The sequence below is a fragment of the Protomyctophum bolini genome, assembly GCF_963924005.1.
Source record: "Protomyctophum bolini genome assembly, chromosome: 13".
In the NCBI taxonomy this organism is placed as follows: Eukaryota; Metazoa; Chordata; class Actinopteri; order Myctophiformes; family Myctophidae; genus Protomyctophum; species Protomyctophum bolini.
This window is the reverse complement of record NC_137874.1, coordinates 27,742,639-27,762,464: the sequence shown is the minus strand read 5'-3', so window position 1 is coordinate 27,762,464 and position 19,826 is coordinate 27,742,639. Positions and strand designations below refer to the sequence as shown.

At 39.1% G+C, this 19,826-nt stretch overlaps 1 protein-coding gene across 1 annotated transcript; it reads left to right on the top strand.

The window, feature by feature from the left end:
• Positions 1–13,656: 13,656 nt before the first annotated feature.
• grk1b (G protein-coupled receptor kinase 1 b) lies at positions 13,657–19,544 on the top strand (the record flags this gene model as incomplete). The annotated part of the gene is made up of 7 exons (XM_080780047.1): positions 13,657–15,668; positions 16,411–16,538; positions 16,907–17,064; positions 17,181–17,264; positions 17,873–17,997; positions 18,910–19,111; positions 19,261–19,544. Exons 1-7 carry the CDS (start codon positions 14,970–14,972, stop codon positions 19,542–19,544), a joined length of 1,680 nt encoding a protein of 559 aa, XP_080636173.1. The 5' UTR covers positions 13,657–14,969.
• Positions 19,545–19,826: the final 282 nt, after the last annotated feature.

The window sequence follows — 19,826 nt, the reverse complement described above, 5'->3', positions numbered from 1 at the left end:
TTTCATAGTTTTAGAAATATAGTGCTTTCAAATTTACAATGGGGCTCAATGGCAAACATTGGCACGTCAAAAATTACTTTCACCTATAGAAACTCCATTCACACTTTTTATTATTCAGCTTAATGTGGAGACACATGCTGGAAAGTTTTATAGTTTGAGTTTTTTAACTTAAACGCCCAATGCATTCTCTATGGCAATAGCACAAACTTTGGCATGCTACTAGTCCTACATACTTAAACCTACCAACCCCATTTTAGCCTACTTAGGTTCATCTTACGGTGGACATGTTTGCCTGAAAAGGAATCTTTGAAATGTATAAATAGTAATAGTATAAATAGTAAAAAATGACATACTATTGTATGCCCTCCGAGATCATGGACTAATGACCTTGACCAGTATAAATGACCTTCACCCGACCTTGACCAGTATAACCAATATGCGGTCCGTGACCATGGACTATAGCCTTTCACTTTTCCGCGATTTTCACCTTTTTTTAAATCCTCAACAATGATGAAGAATCGTGCACTGACCTCTGAGACCATGGACCAATGAACCATGTTACAACAAATTGAGCAGGGCACCAGTGCCTTAGTTTTTGTTTTGGGTATCTTGGTGGTGTAGCGAATCGTGTAGAGTAATACTTTATGGTGTAGACCATTGCAAGATGCTGTACTCTGTTGTCAACCCTATAAGGCTTAAGCCATTCCAGCCTGTCAAAATGGGCAGGGGTGAGGTGGGGTCGGGGAGTAAGGCCACGTAGTATACCTGACCAGTTTGTTTTGGGATGTCTGGAGCCTTGTTTTAAGGGCCTTTGAGGTGCTGTGGTACCAAGAGGTGCATATATAGTCGAAGAAACCTTGTACTAGGGCTCCTGTTCGGGTCTTCAAGGAATCTTGTTCTTTGATTGACATTTTTTATTACGTTGGGTGGCCATTTTATCACCGGAAAGATTTGCCTCCAGGATGGATGTAGGTAATTTCATCTTTTCGTATGATCTTTTGTCAATTTATCACCCACTAAGCCATCTGCCTTGCTGGGATTAATATTTGATCCAAAGAGAATGGATTCAGGTGATTCGCTACCTGAACAGAGAATGGATTCAGGTGTTTTGCTACCTGAACAGCCAAAAGGAAAAGAAGAACGAAGATGTGGTTCTGTTAGTTCTGCAGTGGGACATTCGTAAATTCATTGGCTAGCCCATATCGTACGGCATACTATAGCGCGCCGTTTTTCATCATTTTTGAGGATTTGAAAAAAATGACGAAATGACAAAAACGATGGGTTATAGCCCATGTTTTTTGAAATTTTGAAAAAAAAAGTTAGCCTCGTTTCTCATCATTTCGGACCATGGGCTATAGCCCATATCGTACGGCATACTATAGCGCGCCGTTTTTCATCATTTTTGATGATTTGACAAAAATCTAAAAAAACGATGGGTTATAGCCCATGTTTTTTGAAATTTTGAAAAAAAAGTTATCCTCGTTTCTCATCATTTTGGACCATGGGCTATAGCCCATATCGTACGGCATACTATAGCGCGCCGTTTTTCATCATTTTTGAGGATTTGAAAAAAATGACAAAATGATGAAAACGATGGGTTATAGCCCATGTTTTTGAAATTTTGGAAAAAAAAGTTAGCCTCGTTTCTCATCATTTTGGACCATGGGCTATAGCCCATATCGTACGGCATACTATAGCACGCCGTTTTTCATCATTTTTGAGGATTTGAAAAAAATGACAAAATGACAAAAACGATGGGTTATAGCCCATTGTTACATAATCGGGGAGTATGTTTATAGTTATGAGATGATAAAGTAATGATTATATTTATATATATATATATATATATATATATATATATATATATATATATATATATATATATATATATATATATATCATATGATAACGTGGTTATGTTTGTATGTGTATATATATATATATATAATATATCATGAATGGGTTGCATTGTACAGAGTGCTGATCAACACTTTCAGTCACAGGTCTGGTCTGCTGTGGGGCGTGGAGGCGGAGAAGAACCATCAACCTCCTTGCTGTCTGCCCACCTCCTAGTCACCAGGAGCCAATCCGCGCTCAGAGGACTAGACTGTGAAGACTACTTAGCAGCACCTGTGACATGCACTCATTGGCATTGTCTCTCAGTCACCTCATACTGAGCAGTACTTTGTCCGTGTAGGAGCTAGTTAAAACGCTCAAGATCAAATCTGTTTAATAAGCATAGGCCAGGGGCTAAACCTGTGTGTGGTCCCCTGAGCTTTATTTCGGTCATTGGTGGTTCAGAGCTAAAAGATACAACTGATTATAATTATATATATATATATAGAGATATATAATATATAATATATACTTACGGCGTATGGGTGCGTACTTTTTGTAAATCTTTGTTAGGCAGTAGTTAGCGTAGACAGTTTAGGTAGATTGACTTTGTGTACATTTCATTTCATTCATTGGTTAGAGTTAGGTAAGAGTGTTGTGCGATACTTTAGAATAGGGCTAGATAGTTTTGATGGTTTCTTTGAGTTGCCCCATATAGCCTGTCTTTTCGTTTGTATTCCAGTTGTACATCTTTATTGTTTATTATTATGATACCTTATCCTTATAACGTGAATAAATAACAATTATCATGCCAGCCGTGTTGCATCCTCTTCTTATACCCCTAGACCTAAAAAGGGGAATGTAACACCCATGTTTTTTTAAATTAAAAAAAAAAAAGTTAGCCTCGTTTCTCATCATTTTGGACCATGGGCTACAGCCCATATCGTACGGCATACTATAGCGCGCCGTTTTTCATCATTTTTGAGGATTTGAAAAAAATGACGAAATGAAAAAAACGATGGGTTATAGCCCATGTTTTTTGAAATTTTGGAAAAAAAAATTATCCTCGTTTCTCATCATTTTGGACCATGGGCTATAGCCCATATCGTACGGCATACTATAGGGCGCCGTTTTTCATCATTTTTGACGATTTGAAAAAAATGACGAAATGACAAAAACGATGGGTTATAGCCCATGTTTTTTGAAATTTTGAAAAAAAAAGTTAGCCTCGTTTCTCATCATTTTGGACCATGGGCTATAGCCCATATCGTACGGCATACTATAGCGCGCCGTTTTTCATCATTTTTGAGGATTTGAAAAAAATGACGAAATGACAAAAACGATGGGTTATAGCCCATGTTTTTGAAATTTTGAAAAAAAAAGTTAGCCTCGTTTCTCATCATTTTGGACCATGGGATATAGCCCATATCGTACGGCATACTATAGCGCGCCGTTTTTCATCATTTTTGAGGATTTGAAAAAAATTACAAAATGACAAAAACGATGGGTTATAGCCCATGTTTTTTGAAATTTTGAAAAAAAAAGTTAGCCTCGTTTCTCATCATTTTGGACCATGGGCTATAGCCCATATCGTACGGCATACTATAGCGCGCCGTTTTTCATCATTTTTGAGGATTTGAAAAAAATGACGAAATGACAAAAACGATGGGTTATAGCCCATGTTTTTGAAATTTTGAAAAAAAAAGTTAGCCTCGTTTCTCATCATTTTGGACCATGGGATATAGCCCATATCGTACGGCATACTATAGCGCGCCGTTTTTCATCATTTTTGAGGATTTGAAAAAAAATGACAAAATGACAAAAACGATGGGTTATAGCCCATGTTTTTTGAAATTTTGAAAAAAAAAGTTAGCCTCGTTTCTCATCATTTTGGACCATGGGCTATAGCCCATATCGTACGGCATACTATAGCGCGCCGTTTTTCATCATTTTTGAGGATTTGAAAAAAATGACGAAATGACAAAAACGATGGGTTATAGCCCATGTTTTTTGAAATTTTGAAAAAAAAAGTTAGCCTCGTTTCTCATCATTTCGGACCATGGGCTATAGCCCATATCGTACGGCATACTATAGCGCGCCGTTTTTCATCATTTTTGAGGATTTGAAAAAAATGACAAAATGACAAAAACGATGGGTTATAGCCCATGTTTTTTGAAATTTTGAAAAAAAAGGTTAGCCTCGTTTCTCATCATTTTGGACCATGGGCTATAGCCCATATCGTACGGCATACTATAGGGGGCCGTTTTTCATCATTTTTGAGGATTTGAAAAAAATGACAAAATGACAAAAACGATGGGTTATAGCCCATGTTTTTTGAAATGTTGAAAAAAAAAGTTATCCTCGTTTCTCATCATTTTGGACCATGGGCTATAGCCCATATCGTACGGCATACTATAGCGCGCCGTTTTTCATCATTTTTGAGGATTTGAAAAAAATGACGAAATGACAAAAACGATGGGTTATAGCCCATGTTTTTGAAATTTTGAAAAAAAAAGTTAGCCTCGTTTCTCATCATTTTGGACCATGGGATATAGCCCATATCGTACGGCATACTATAGCGCGCCGTTTTTCATCATTTTTGAGGATTTGAAAAAAATGACGAAATGACAAAAACGATGGGTTATAGCCCATGTTTTTTGAAATTTTGAAAAAAAAAGTTAGCCTCGTTTCTCATCATTTCGGACCATGGGCTATAGCCCATATCGTACGGCATACTATAGCGCGCCGTTTTTCATCATTTTTGAGGATTTGAAAAAAATGACAAAATGACAAAAACGATGGGTTATAGCCCATGTTTTTTGAAATTTTGAAAAAAAAGGTTAGCCTCGTTTCTCATCATTTTGGACCATGGGCTATAGCCCATATCGTACGGCATACTATAGGGGGCCGTTTTTCATCATTTTTGAGGATTTGAAAAAAATGACGAAATGATAAAAACGATGGGTTATAGCCCATGTTTTTTTAAATTTTGAAAAAAAAAGTTAGCCTCGTTTCTCATCATTTTGGACCATGGGCTATAGCCCATATCGTACGGCATACTATAGCGCGCCGTTTTTCATCATTTTTGAGGATTTGAAAAAAATGACGAAATGACAAAAACGATGGGTTATAGCCCATGTTTTTTGAAATGTTGGAAAAAAAAGTTATCCTCGTTTCTCATCATTTTGGACCATGGGCTATAGCCCATATCGTACGGCATACTATAGCGCGCCGTTTTTCATCAGTTTTGAGGATTTGAAAAAAATGACGAAATGACAAAAACGATGGGTTATAGCCCATGTTTTTGAAATTTTGAAAAAAAAAGTTAGCCTCGTTTCTCATCATTTTGGACCATGGGATATAGGCCATATCGTACGGCATACTATAGCGCGCCGTTTTTCATCATTTTTGAGGATTTGAAAAAAATGACAAAATGACAAAAACGATGGGTTATAGCCCATGTTTTTTGAAATTTTGGAAAAAAAAGTTAGCCTCGTTTCTCATTATTTTGGACCATGGGCTATAGCCCATATCGTACGGCATACTATAGCGCACCGTTTTTCATCATTTTTGAGGATTTGAAAAAAATGACGAAATGACAAAAACGATGGGTTATAGCCCATGTTTTTTGAAATTTTGAAAAAAAAAGTTAGCCTCGTTTCTCATCATTTCGGACCATGGGCTATAGCCCATATCGTACGGCATACTATAGCGCGCCGTTTTTCATCATTTTTGAGGATTTGAAAAAAATGACAAAATGACAAAAACGATGGGTTATAGCCCATGTTTTTTGAAATTTTGAAAAAAAAGGTTAGCCTCGTTTCTCATCATTTTGGACCATAAGCTATAGCCCATATCGTACGGCATACTAGGGGGCCGTTTTTCATCATTTTTGAGGATTTGAAAAAAATGACGAAATGACAAAAACGATGGGTTATAGCCCATGTTTTTTGAAATGTTGAAAAAAAAAGTTATCCTCGTTTCTCATCATTTTGGACCATGGGCTATAGCCCATATCGTACGGCATACTATAGCGCGCCGTTTTTCATCATTTTTGAGGATTTGAAAAAAATGACGAAATGACAAAAACGATGGGTTATAGCCCATGTTTTTGAAATTTTGAAAAAAAAAGTTAGCCTCGTTTCTCATCATTTTGGACCATGGGCTATAGCCCATATCGTACGGCATACTATAGCGCGCCGTTTTTCATCATTTTTGAGGATTTGAAAAAAATGACGAAATGACAAAAACGATGGGTTATAGCCCATGTTTTTTGAAATTTTGAAAAAAAAAGTTAGCCTCGTTTCTCATCATTTCGGACCATGGGCTATAGCCCATATCGTACGGCATACTATAGCGCGCCGTTTTTCATCATTTTTGAGGATTTGAAAAAAATGACAAAATGACAAAAACGATGGGTTATAGCCCATGTTTTTTGAAATTTTGAAAAAAAAGGTTAGCCTCGTTTCTCATCATTTTGGACCATGGGCTATAGCCCATATCGTACGGCATACTATAGGGGGCCGTTTTTCATCATTTTTGAGGATTTGAAAAAAATGACGAAATGACAAAAACGATGGGTTATAGCCCATGTTTTTTGAAATTTTGAAAAAAAAAGTTAGCCTCGTTTCTCATCATTTTGGACCATGGGCTATAGCCCATATCGTACGGCATACTATAGCGCGCCGTTTTTCATCATTTTTGAGGATTTGAAAAAAATGACGAAATGACAAAAACGATGGGTTATAGCCCATGTTTTTTGAAATGTTGGAAAAAAAAGTTATCCTCGTTTCTCATCATTTTGGACCATGGGCTATAGCCCATATCGTACGGCATACTATAGCGCGCCGTTTTTCATCATTTTTGAGGATTTTAAAAAAATGACAAAATGACAAAAACAATGGGTTATAGCCCATGTTTTTGAAATTTTGAAAAAAAAGGTTAGCCTCGTTTCTCATCATTTTGGACCATGGGATATAGCCCATATCGTACGGCATACTATAGCGCGCCGTTTTTCATCATTTTTGAGGATTTGAAAAAAATGACAAAATGACAAAAACGATGGGTTATAGCCCATGTTTTTTGAAATTTTGAAAAAAAAAGTTAGCCTCGTTTCTCATCATTTTGGACCATGGGCTATAGCCCATATCGTACGGCATACTATAGCGCGCCGTTTTTCATCATTTTTGAGGATTTGAAAAAAATGACGAAATGACAAAAACGATGGGTTATAGCCCATGTTTTTTGAAATTTTGAAAAAAAAAGTTAGCCTCGTTTCTCATCACTTCGGACCATGGGCTATAGCCCATATCGTACGGCATACTATAGCGCGCCGTTTTTCATCATTTTTGAGGATTTGAAAAAAATGACGAAATGACAAAAACGATGGGTTATAGCCCATGTTTTTGAAATTTTGAAAAAAAAAGTTAGCCTCGTTTCTCATCATTTTGGACCATGGGCTATAGCCCATATCGTACGGCATACTATAGCGCGCCGTTTTTCATCATTTTTGAGGATTTGAAAAAAATGACAAAATGACAAAAACGATGGGTTATAGCCCATGTTTTTTTAAATTTTGAAAAAAAAAGTTAGCCTCGTTTCTCATCATTTTGGACCATGGGCTATAGCCCATATCGTACGGCATACTATAGCGCGCCATTTTTCATCATTTTTGAGGATTTGAAAAAAATGACGAAATGACAAAAACGATGGGTTATAGCCCATGTTTTTTGAAATTTTGGAAAAAAAGGTTAGCCTCGTTTCTCATCATTTTGGACCATGGGCTATAGCCTATATCGTACGACATACTATAGCGCGCCGTTTTTCATCATTTTTGATGATTTGACAAAAATGAAAAAATGAAAAAAACGATAGGTTATAGCCCATGTTTTTTGAAATTTTGAAAAAAGAATTATCCTCGTTTCTCATCATTTTGGACCATGGGCTATAGCCTATATCGTACGGCATACTATAGCGCGCCGTTTTTCATCATTTTTAATGATTTGACAATATTGAAAAAATGAAAAAAACGATGGGTTATATTGAAGCGTGCACCTACACACGCACAGGCGCACATGCGTATGCACACCTGGACCTGTAAATGAAAAACACAAAAACTAAGGCACTGGTGTCGGACTTCTGGTTTACCGGAACGGGGTTCAACTCCCTGCAGTGCCCTGCTCAATGTGTTGTATTTACCGGAAAGGATGGGAAACATTAGCAAATTGCGGAGGATGGGAAAAATTAGCAAATTGCGGATTGTCAATGGTTTTTTGAATTTTTTGAAAAATTGCGGAAATTGCGGAAAAAACGTTCGGTTATAACCGATCGTTTTTTGAATTTTTTTGAAAAATTGCGAAATTGCGGAAAAATTGAGTACTGTTGCGGAGCAATTTTTGAAAATTGGAAGGATGGGAAACATTAGCAAATTGCGGAGGATGGGAAAAATTTGCAAATTGCGGATTGTCAATCGTTTTTTGAATTTTTTTGAATAATTGTGAAATTGCGGAAAAGTCTTGCGGAGGAATTCAGGAAAATTGCGGAAAAAACGATCGGCTATAAGCAATCTTTTTTTCCGCAATTTTCCGCATTTGGATCCATTTGTACACTCTCAGAGTTAAATTAACAGTGATTTTACTACTTATACTGCACATTGGGGTCTCAGAGATAGAAATGCCATTAAATGGGGGACTGTAGCCTAATGCATGTCAAACTGGGGGTCCTTGAAATTAAACGGGTCGAAAACACGTACTCCTAGAGCCGTAAAAATCATCTCTTCTTCTCTGGCATGTCTTTTCAGATGGGGGTCGGTGGGGCCAATTAGTGCAGGGAGTGTAGTGACAATTTCCACTTATGGCCACTAGATGTTACTGTAATTCTTTTGCATCTACAGCCATCATCATCCTGAGGACCTGAGCTCACACAGTAATGGTCCCTGCAAAGTCTCTGGACAGAAACATACTGCTACTCTGAAACATGGACCTAACCCGTCCCTTACCCTTACATGTAACTTTAATTTTCAAAGCTAGCAAAATCAAGTTAATAAGTCTTGTTATGTAGCTGGCAATAAAGGGTGTTGAGAGCTCTGCTTGGATCTTCTGTGAAGACACTAGACAGTCATTTGCCATGCCTGTCTACTTGCCTACCTGGCTGGCTGGCTGGCTGTATATACTGTAACCATCTCAGGAACCGGAGGCAGAGACGTAGTTCCAATGATAAAGATCTCTCTTTATTAGTTCAATAATCATCCATATAACGACAGCATTTGAGTGTGTACCTCCTAGTCAGGTTTGCTCTCTCTCACAAACTATACACACAGAGGGTACACATAGGCCCCCGTCAATCACTCCCCAGTAAGTCCCACCCCCAAGACAGTCCTATTGGCTGCAGCCATAGCTGGCCGCTACAATACAGTATGCATGAGGCTTCTAAGGCTTTGCTTGCATGGTAGTGCATATGTATCAAGTAGTTGTAGTTAATCTTGGGTAATTGTCTGAGGAAGAACAGTGGCTAACAATGGCATTTATTTATAACCACATCTCTGTTTAATCAGCTGTAGAGAGCGTAAACTAAAATTACTATGTAATCCTTGACATATAGTTAAAAATCACACTTGTGTGAGGGGCACTTTTATCATCATACATCAGCCAATCAAATCGTCACATTCCGTGCACAAAGCTGTGTATCGGAGGGGCTTGAACAGCCAAAATGTGTGTTCTGTGAATGACATGTATTACATTGTATTATTTAAGAGAAGTAGATCGTAGTATCAGCCAAGAACTCGGGAGGTGGACATCAGCTCCCTCCCAGTACTTACAGCATGAGTTAACTGAGCTACTTGGAAACAATTTAAGAGTAAAAAATCACACCTGTGTGAACCGAGTGGTGCAACTCCCCTCTCTGTTTTTGTAATTACTACTCATTGAAGTCCTTAGATAAACACATTTATAAATGGATAGATACTTCCTTCCACCGACATCCATCAGATATGCAGCCAGCATGGAACAAATGATTATTAACACACACACACACACACACACACACACACACACACACACACACACACACACACACACACACACACACACACACACACACACACACACACACACACACACACACACATCCTACTATAAAATGATGAAACCTGTCTGTGTGATTCCATTTTTCTCCTCAGTGGGCTGACCAAATTTACAGTTATTAACCATTAGCATAAGAAAGCTGTGTTTTCACTTCTCCCAAACGTAAGCTATTTATTAGAGTTTTTGTGAACTCTGTACTGTGTGTTTCAGAGTTACTGCGCATCATGGGTTATGGGCTCTGTTGTCACAGTTATAGACCATTTTGACTCTATTATTGTGGGAATGGAAAGATAAATGACTCACTCTCCCCCTCTGTATCACTTGCTCTCTAACTCTCACCTCATTGCACTGTGATTTGAGTTCCTGACTACGTATATTGCGCACTTTTCTTGCAATAACCAACTTGTGTCTTTCCCTATCCGGGTTCCACCACACACAGGTTCTCTTTCCATCTCGTTTGAATCATTGTTTGTCATCTATCAGCCATCAAATAACAGAGCGAAGACTAGTGAGTGCAATTATGGGATTATTATTATTTTTAATGGCCTGGTCTCCTCTCTGGACAGTGAGGTTTTTTTTCCAGCCAGCTAACTGGATTAGAAGTGTTTAGTGTGGTTAATTGTTTTAACTCTTTAAATTGGATTCCAAGGTCCAGTTATTTTGACCAACCACAGTCGAGAGACATAGAAAGTATTGAATACATTACTCAGTGAATTAGGTTTGGTAAAATGTTAATTGGGCCTGGATTATGCTCTGTATTTGTGCCAGGCAGAACAGGCTGTGGTGTCATCAGCGTTTAGACACCATAGGCTACCCGTTTAGACATGTATATGTTCCTTCCACCATCCCTTTGTGTGAAATGACCTAGTTCAGAGATTAGTGCTTCTGTGTCATGTTTAGTGTCAGACTTACTAATCCAATTGGTGCTTGTGATCTGTTGCCCATTTCCGTTTAGGCTTTTCTCTCACAGCTAGACCACTATTGTAAACCATGTTTAATAAATTGCCTATCAAATTAGGCTACTTCTAAACAACACCAGTTGCACAGTTTATCCTTCCATTTCTAAATAGCAGTTATGGACAACAGTCAAATCAATTACACTACATCATTAAGCCTAGATACAATTGTTTTACTTTTCAGATATTTTCTCATTGAGGTTTACTACTACAGCAAGTAAAACATACCGGTACAAAGAAGTGTGTACCAGTAGTTGACCCCGAGGTAAATGCAAATTCCCATAGATGTAATTCACTGCCACTGTTTTTCATTTTTTGCCTTTGTACAGTAGGCCTACATGTAATATTTTGTTGATGACACAACCGGTATTATTGTTTTTGAGAGGCGCTAGGCACTCCTATGTCCAGTTTTGAGGGTTTGTGTAAATACAAACATTGTTTTGCTACTGCCACCTGATTTATTTTATACTGTGTTGATGAATTGCAGACATTTTATTGTGTTGTGTTAAATGTATTGTTGTTGTGGATCCCAGGAAGAGTAGTTGCTATACTTTGGTGGCAGCTAATGGGGATCCGAATGAATAAAGAATAAATAAATAATACATAGGACCACAATGGAAACAATTCCCCAAGCCTTTTTGTGTTATCCTTTTAGCCTTTTGTGTCTCATTGTATAATGTGCTGTTTACATTTCTGACAAATAAATATTCAATCAATGTGTGTCAAGTCGACTCAATGATAATGGTTATACTGAATTTGAACCATTATTGCAACGGCCCCAATTTGATTCTGAGTGACTGCACTGTCCTGTCTAAAACAAAATTATAAAAAGAAGAAAACGCGGTAAAACATTTTAGGGGCAGCTGTAGCTTAATGGGAACATGGGAAGAGTCAGCGGTTCTCCTCCATGCCCAGTGGGCCCACCCAGTAATCAGAAGGTCAGCGGTTCTCCTCCAGGCGCAGTGGGCCCACCCAGTAATACGTGTCAGTCATCATGAGCAAGACACTTGACCCCTAAGGGCCGATTCATACTCCTATTTTACCGCTGTTTCGGCGCTGTAGAGCCGAAATGATTTTGGCTCGTCAGAAATGTTCAGTAGCACCGAAGAGACGACTTTAGGACGGTACCCGCCCCCCCGAACCTCAAATGACGTCACATTGTAGGCTCTACAGCGGAAAATAGGAGTATGAATTGGCCCTAACTGCCTCATCATGAGCATCGGAACAGCCATCATCTGGGTCAAGCTCTAAGTGACTTTCCCCGGCGAGATTAATAATTGGGTCCACACATCATATAAAAATAATAATACAAATAAGTAAAGAGAACAGGAAAAGGCCATCTTCTAAGATTTCAGAGTGGATGAAGCTGTCTTCAACAGTAATCCCTCCCGCTGCTGATATATGCTAATAGCCCCTGACAAGCAGCTTTCCCTGATAATGTCGTAGTGTAATCCCTGCCAGCTAATGAACCTATCAAGCAGGATTTTACATGTAGTGTATAGACCTAGACCTGAACCTCCTACCTTTTCATGTCATGGTCAAGCTACCACTGTGAACGAGGGGAGAGTCAGATACTCAAGAGCAAAAGCATCACAGATGTCGACAGTACAGCGATGATGATACCTTCATCTTAACAGAGTTCAGTGGAAAATATCTAAAGGAACTACATGGTGGCCATTTGATTAATTGCCTTTAAAACCTTATTCATCGCTACGAGGGAAAAGTAAGGTAGGTAACAATGTTCAACATTAATTTATCAACATTTAACATGCAAGCTATAAGTGTTTCATTGTTTAAAATGTTAAATATTTATTGTCAGAGTCAAACAAGAAAGTTCCCTTTTTTGTGGTTGACAATGTATGGGAGAAATTAAGAGTTGGAAAGGTTTGAAAAACCTGTGGTGTCATTGTTAATGCTCATCTTGTATTGATAAAATACTAAATCCAAATAACAGTTATACTTTAAATTAAGGAACATTCACATGTGCATAATTGGCCACATTCAAAAAGACATGAATTTGTTGTAGAAACATGTGAGGATCATAAAAACCTTACTTTGAGCTTTATGTATTGTAAAACACAGCTTACATTACTAAAATGTACATGAGGAAATAGAAAAAATAGAAGAGAAAATAATACAAATAAGTTAGTTAGTGTCAGTGTTTGTAGTTCATGCTGTTAATGGTCAGCGTTAACTGGATTATGGATAATCATGCAGGAAGGAGCCATAGAACCCACAGTATCGCTTTCAGTAGCCTACTTAAATGTTACTTCTTCGAGACAGATTACTGTCTACAAACTTAAATAAGTTAAAAATCTTCAAAACCATGAAAACCTTTCACTTTAATAAACAAATAGGAACAAGGAAGGAATATAGTATACTGTATTAGTTCCATTGATCCGAGCCAGAACACAATCGATGCTCTGGAAATACACGTGACCACTTAAGTGGTAAAAGATGGGTAGGAGATTTTTAAGCAGATCCTGATCTATAAAATGTTGAGAACCACTACAGTAGATGATGAAAATAGCTTGTTTGCATATAAATGCCTTGCCACTTGTCATAATTACCCTTTTTTTATCGCTTTTAACAAGCGTAACAAAAATCAATCAACAAACCAAATACCTGTAATACAGTATTAACTAGAAAGTTGTGTTCTGCAGAGCGCATATCTCCACAAGGCTGGGTGGCCTAATAAGCAGGACTCAGGAGTCTGCATACGTCATGGGTTGAAGCCGTTGGGACCTGATGAGGCTGCGGGGGGAAATTGTTTGTACAACACACGGTTTTTAAAATAAAGCCTCCCGCAAACACCATGGAATATAAATAAAATATGTTTAATACTCATTTCAGATGACTCAAGATCACGTGTACCTAATTTGGACACAAATCATATCTTTGAAACAAACAGTGACATTTGTAACATTTGGTACGCTCCTAATAGGTCTAAGTGAATTCACTTTTGGTTTTGTGTTGCGCAGAGCTCCCTCAGTATGTGATTCAAATCATTTAGACTTGATTGGATGATGTGTTTCTGGCATTTCTTGTAAAATCTCATAGCAGTTTCTAAGATTGCAGACTGGGATTTCCATCCCTGTCTTTCAGTCTGAGGTGAAAACAGTGCCCACCCCAACATCTATTGTTATCTGTTCCTGAGATTTTACCTATTATTTTATGACATACTGATGTTGACCTTGAGTTAACCATCTCTTCAAGGCAGCCTACAGCACTGATCATTCCTATACCAAGTTTCATGAAAAGCTATAAATCCACAATAAATTACAAAATTAGACATACTGTAAAAACATAGGATCTTTGGGATCTATAGGGATGTCCCGATCACGTTTCTTTTGCTCCTGATTCCGATAATTTGATTTTGAGCATCTGCCGATACTGATTTTTCCGGATCCGATATTTATATTTTATAAAACACGTTTATGCCATATCACAATAGTATAGAATATCCCAAATCACAGACAATTTCCAGTCTAATATCATGATATGGATATAATTTTTTGCTCCCGATCCGATTCCGATCATTTGAAAATTACGTGAACGGCCTGATTTCCGATCACCCGATCGGATCGTGACAACCCTAGTTGGCTACCCTGCAACACTGCAGGTTTAAACTTTAAGGCTATACTCATACATTGAAAGCCAAGTTACAGTAACAACACTAGGGATAAAACTGGATTCGAGAAAAAAGAAAATTGGAACATCTGCAGGCATTTCATAGACATTTATGAAAGACCTCTAGTCTAGAAGCACTTCTGTAGTACAGTAATAATCATAAATGATACATCATCATCACCCATACTGTAGCCTACTATCAATAACGAGCACAGTAATAGGGCGACTAATAACATGACGTCCGCATTCCATTGAAGTTCAATGGACAAGTGGTGTCATGTTATATTAGGTGCCTCAAGCTCGATACTGCAAATACATTTTGTACTGTGCAAGAGAGAGACTGTGTAGTCTAAGACAGATTAAAATATGTTATTTTCAGCAAGCAATGGTATCGGATGACAAATTCTAGGCTATACTTCTCATTAGTGTATTTCTCCGTCTTGTGTATTCCAGGTGAAGTGTAACCATGGATATCGGTGGTCTGACAACAGTGGTGGCTAACTCTGCCTATGTGTCAGCCCGTGGCAGTCTGGATGGTACCTCACCAGCTGCCCTGCGTGACAAGAAGTACCGTGCTAAACTAAACCTCCCACACATTAGGGACTGTGAGCAGATGAAGGCAAAAGTGGACTCAAAGTTTGACAGCATGTGTGTCCAACAGTCCATCGGCATGCGCCTCTTCCAGGAATACTTGGACAGCGAGGCCGCTCACAAGAATGCTGGACAGCTGTGGAAGGATATAGGAGACTACAACTGTTCCCAAGAGAAAGACAGAGCACAGAAGGCACAAAAGGTTATCAATAAGTACTTTGAGTCCGCATCCAAAACCTTTTGCAAATTCCTTGATGAGAAGGCAATTGCTAAAGTGAAAGCAGATCACAAGAACGTCCCTAATGACCTGTTCAAAGAAAGCGAGCAGCAGCTCCTCAAACACCTGGAGAAGGAAACCCTTGCGGGCTTCAAGAACAGCATGTACTTCTTGCGCTTTGTTCAGTTCAAATGGCTGGAAAGTCAGAATATTAATGAGGATTGGTTCATGGACTTTAGAGTGCTTGGCAAAGGAGGTTTTGGGGAAGTGCATGCTTGTCAGGCCAAGGCGACAGGGAAGATGTATGCCAATAAGAAGCTTTGCAAGAAGAGGCTGAAGAAACGCAAAGGCTATGAGGTAAAGGGTTCATGCTGCCCCACCCCAACGTTGCTCCCAGAGCCATTAGAATGGTTATGAGGTAAAGGGTTCATGCTGCCCCACCCCAACATCGCTCCCAGAGCCATTAGAATGGTTATGAGGTAAAGGGTTCATGCTGCCCCACCCCAACGTTGCTCCCAGAGCCATTAGAATGGTTCATGCTGCCCCACCCCAACATTTCTCCCAGAGCCATTAGAATGGTATAACAAGCATTGTGACACAAAGTTAACACTTTCCCTTCAAAACCTCAAAACCAAAGGGGTAGAGTTGTTTGAAAAGATTACCCAGTGAGTCCAGAGACTTAGTTTAACCCTAATCAGAGCCACAATGGCTCAATGAAAAGCAGCTTGCAAGACCTTGCTAATCGGCTCAGAACCAGGCATAGATAAAATGCCCCAAGTTCAAGCCCCCTGCTTGTAAAATCATTAGTGGTTAATGGAGATTTACCTTTTGCTTACATTTTGGTCCACAGGAGCAAAACTGAATTAGCAACATTATCATAGAGGTAAAGAACAGCTAAGGTACATGGTGCACATCACATCACATGAAAATGACAACATCATGAAAACCGACTGATGTCCCTGCCCAAGCTAGACGGAGTCTTTGATGAACCAATCAAGTCCCTCAAATGTATAGGACACTTTCAATAACCTCACTGCATTGTGTTTATGTTCAACATGCATACATTGATGGAGACTAATACTACTTGACTTGTTTTTAGGGAGCAATTGTGGAGAAACTCATTCTGGCAAAAGTTCACAGTCGCTTCATTGTGTCACTGGCATACGCCTTCCAGACCAAGACAGACCTCTGTCTAGTTATGACCATCATGAACGGAGGAGACCTCAGGTAGCATACATTTTTAAACACACATATGCACACATACTTGGGAGCTGTCCAATCCTCAGTCTGGCAGAACTTCCCAGCCTTAGTATAAAGTGGTGTCAGTCTCAGTGTTTGACAGTGTGGGAACAATGTGCTCCTTCTCATCTCTCCTAATCAGCCTAAGGTAGATCAAGCTCATGGCTAATATACAGACTAGGCCCTGAGGTGCGTAATACTGTACGTCAGAGAATAACCTGTCCCAAATAGATTATTTTCTCTCACAGCTCCCTCGTCCACATAGCCCCTACTGCTAAAAACACGAATTTTCCTTAAAATTCACCAGAATGCCTTTCCCTTGTCCTTTTGTCTAATTTGAGTTATTGTTACTTTAGGTTTCACATGTACAATGTGGATGAGAAAAATCCAGGTTTCAATGAGAAAAGAACTTGCTTCTATGCTGCTCAGATCATCTGTGGGATGGAGCACCTCCACCAGCACAGGATCATCTACAGGGACCTAAAACCAGAGAATGTACTGCTGGATGATACAGGTGAACGATACCTCTAAAAGTATGTTGTACCAGATCTGAGCTTGATGTGGTACTACAGCATCCAATCACATGGCTGACAATATGTTTTGCTACATCTAAAACCCTTTTTTACTCAGGAAATGTGCGTCTCTCAGACTTGGGTCTCGCTGTGGAACTACCACCAGGAAAAGACAAAACTAAGGGATATGCAGGAACTCCAGGTACATGATAAATTGGGTGAACATATTCATTTGCAAATGGAACAAAAAAATACTAATCTGATACTGTGAGCATAAATAAATAAACTAGAAAAGCAGAAACTGTGTGGGCTCGCTGGAAACCCGCAATGTATATGATGTACAGTAGAAAATGTATTAAAGAAAAAGTTTAAAAGAATTACAACAAAAATGGACCATTGGCCCGGAGCCGTGATGATGGATGGTGACGTATTCACTGCCGCCCCAGGAAGCGGCAGAGGTTTGAATGCGTTGTTAACTTGTTATAGCAAACATACAAGCATAAATAACTGCATAAAGCTGAACATATTGAAGGTTGGCTGTAGATAACTAGTGTGGGCTCGCTGGAGCGAGCCCACAATCAATCAATCAATCAATCAATGGTTGCCAACCTTTTCTGGATCAGGGCCCACTTGAAAATCTGGGAAGAGTTTGCTGCCCACCCATCTGACCACTTACTGTAACACGACAGCCATTTGGCTGCTGTGTTAATGTTAGATGGGTGCAGGCTGCTTTTAGAGCTTAATCTATGCTAGTGTTGTATAGAGCTTTTCTGCATAATATTGTTTCTGTATTTTTGTCTATAAATATAGGCTTCATGGCTCCAGAGCTCCTGGAGAAAAAGGAGTATGACTACTCAGTGGACTATTTTACGCTTGGAGTCACAGTGTATGAGATGATCGAAGCCAAAGGACCCTTTAGAACTCGAGGAGAGAAGGTGCAAAACACAATGAGAGAATGTTCATTTTAACCACACTTACACTTTGTCAGTCATAGTGTGACGCAAAATTAGCGAAAGTAGCTGATGTACAAGCTCACAAAACATCTATTTAAACTGAGGACCCCCTAGGGCCCCTATACCTGACAAGCACATGAAATTGTAGGCATTACATTTAGTTTGACACGGTTCCTCAGATACATACAGGTATATGAAAATAGCACTGAGTGAGAGGTATTGTGAGCTCTTGTTTGCGAGCGCTTGTTTGCCTCTATCTAGTATTTAGTTTTTAGTTTGAAATGTTTTTTGTGGCGCAATTAAGCATCTGTCGCATCAGTGCAAGCGTTTATATATTTATTTTCCACAGATGATTAAGCTAATCACCTGCAGGGACCCCCAAAATAGTTTTTACCTTTTTACCGCACATCTTTACAATAAACGAAAGACTTGTTAGCACATTTTCAGACAATTTAGTTATTTTTATCTAAGAGCTATATCTTGTGAAAAGGAATATACCAGTATATCCATATGCTATAATTAATTAACTAAGATTTGCTTGCTCAGTGATTATTCATTCCTACACATGGATACACTAAAGTAGGAAACCCCTCTGTGACATAAATACTCTTATTTGGTATGATAACATTAATTTAGAAACATCATAACATAGTGTTGAAAATGAGTGGTATTCCCCTTTAAGGGGAAATATGTTGAATTTGCGACTGCTTGCTCTGTCTGGAAACTGTCTCCCTGATGTCATCGCTAGGGACACATGCTTAGGCAGGAACTGGGGGTGGCAATGAAGGACCGGGAAGTCTGGCGTAGCATTGTGGAATCCATGATCTCGACAAAATGATGATGATGCTCTGTCTCAGTTACAACTTTGGAGCATTTGTGATACCTTGTTTTCAGGTTGAGAATACTGAGGTTGCACGCAGAATCTTGAACGATCCAGCTCCCTATTCACCCAAATTCAGCAAAGACTGCAAAGACTTTTGTGAAGTTCTGTTGGAGAAGGACCCACAGAAACGTCTGGGGTTCAAAAACAATGAATGCGCAGAGCTCAAGTGTCAGCCATTCTTCAAGGAGCTTAATTGGGGACGTCTGGAAGCAGGTGTGCAATGTATACAATTCCAAAATAATACACTGTTACCAGTTCTATGACAATAACCTACTTAACATAAGTACAAGAGTATAACTCACACTGCCTCCAGGTCTGTATGAATTTAGTATACGCTTAATTTATGTTCTGTTTGTCCACAGGCATGTTGCCTCCTCCGTTTGTCCCTGACCCTAAGGCAGTTTATGCCAAAGACATTGATGATGTGGGCGCCTTCAGCACAATTAAAGGTGTGCTCCTGGATGCCAAGGACGCCAAGGACTACGATGACTTTTCTTCTGGAAATGTCTCCATCCCTTGGCAGGAGGAGATGATTGAGACGGGGGTGTTTGGAGAGCTGAATATCTGGGGGGAGGGTGGAAAGCTGCCCAATGACCTTGACCCCAATTATGTTGCAGCTAAAGGTGGAGGATGTGTGCTACTGTGAGTCAAAGCCAGTGTTGCCAGATTTTGCGAGGGAAATAAGCAACCAGGTCTATATGAAAATAAGCAACTAGTCCACATAAGCACATACATCTGGGGGTCCTAGACATGAAAATGTTTGAGAATCACATTAGAAAGCAGGCCAAAATAAGTAACTACCAATATTTGCAAGCGACTTTACAGAGAAACAAGCCCAAAGTCGTAATACATGGAAGGATTGGTCAGAGCAGTAAATAGAACCAACGGGATTGATAGGAAGAACAATTTCATTGTCTGTCTATTTTTT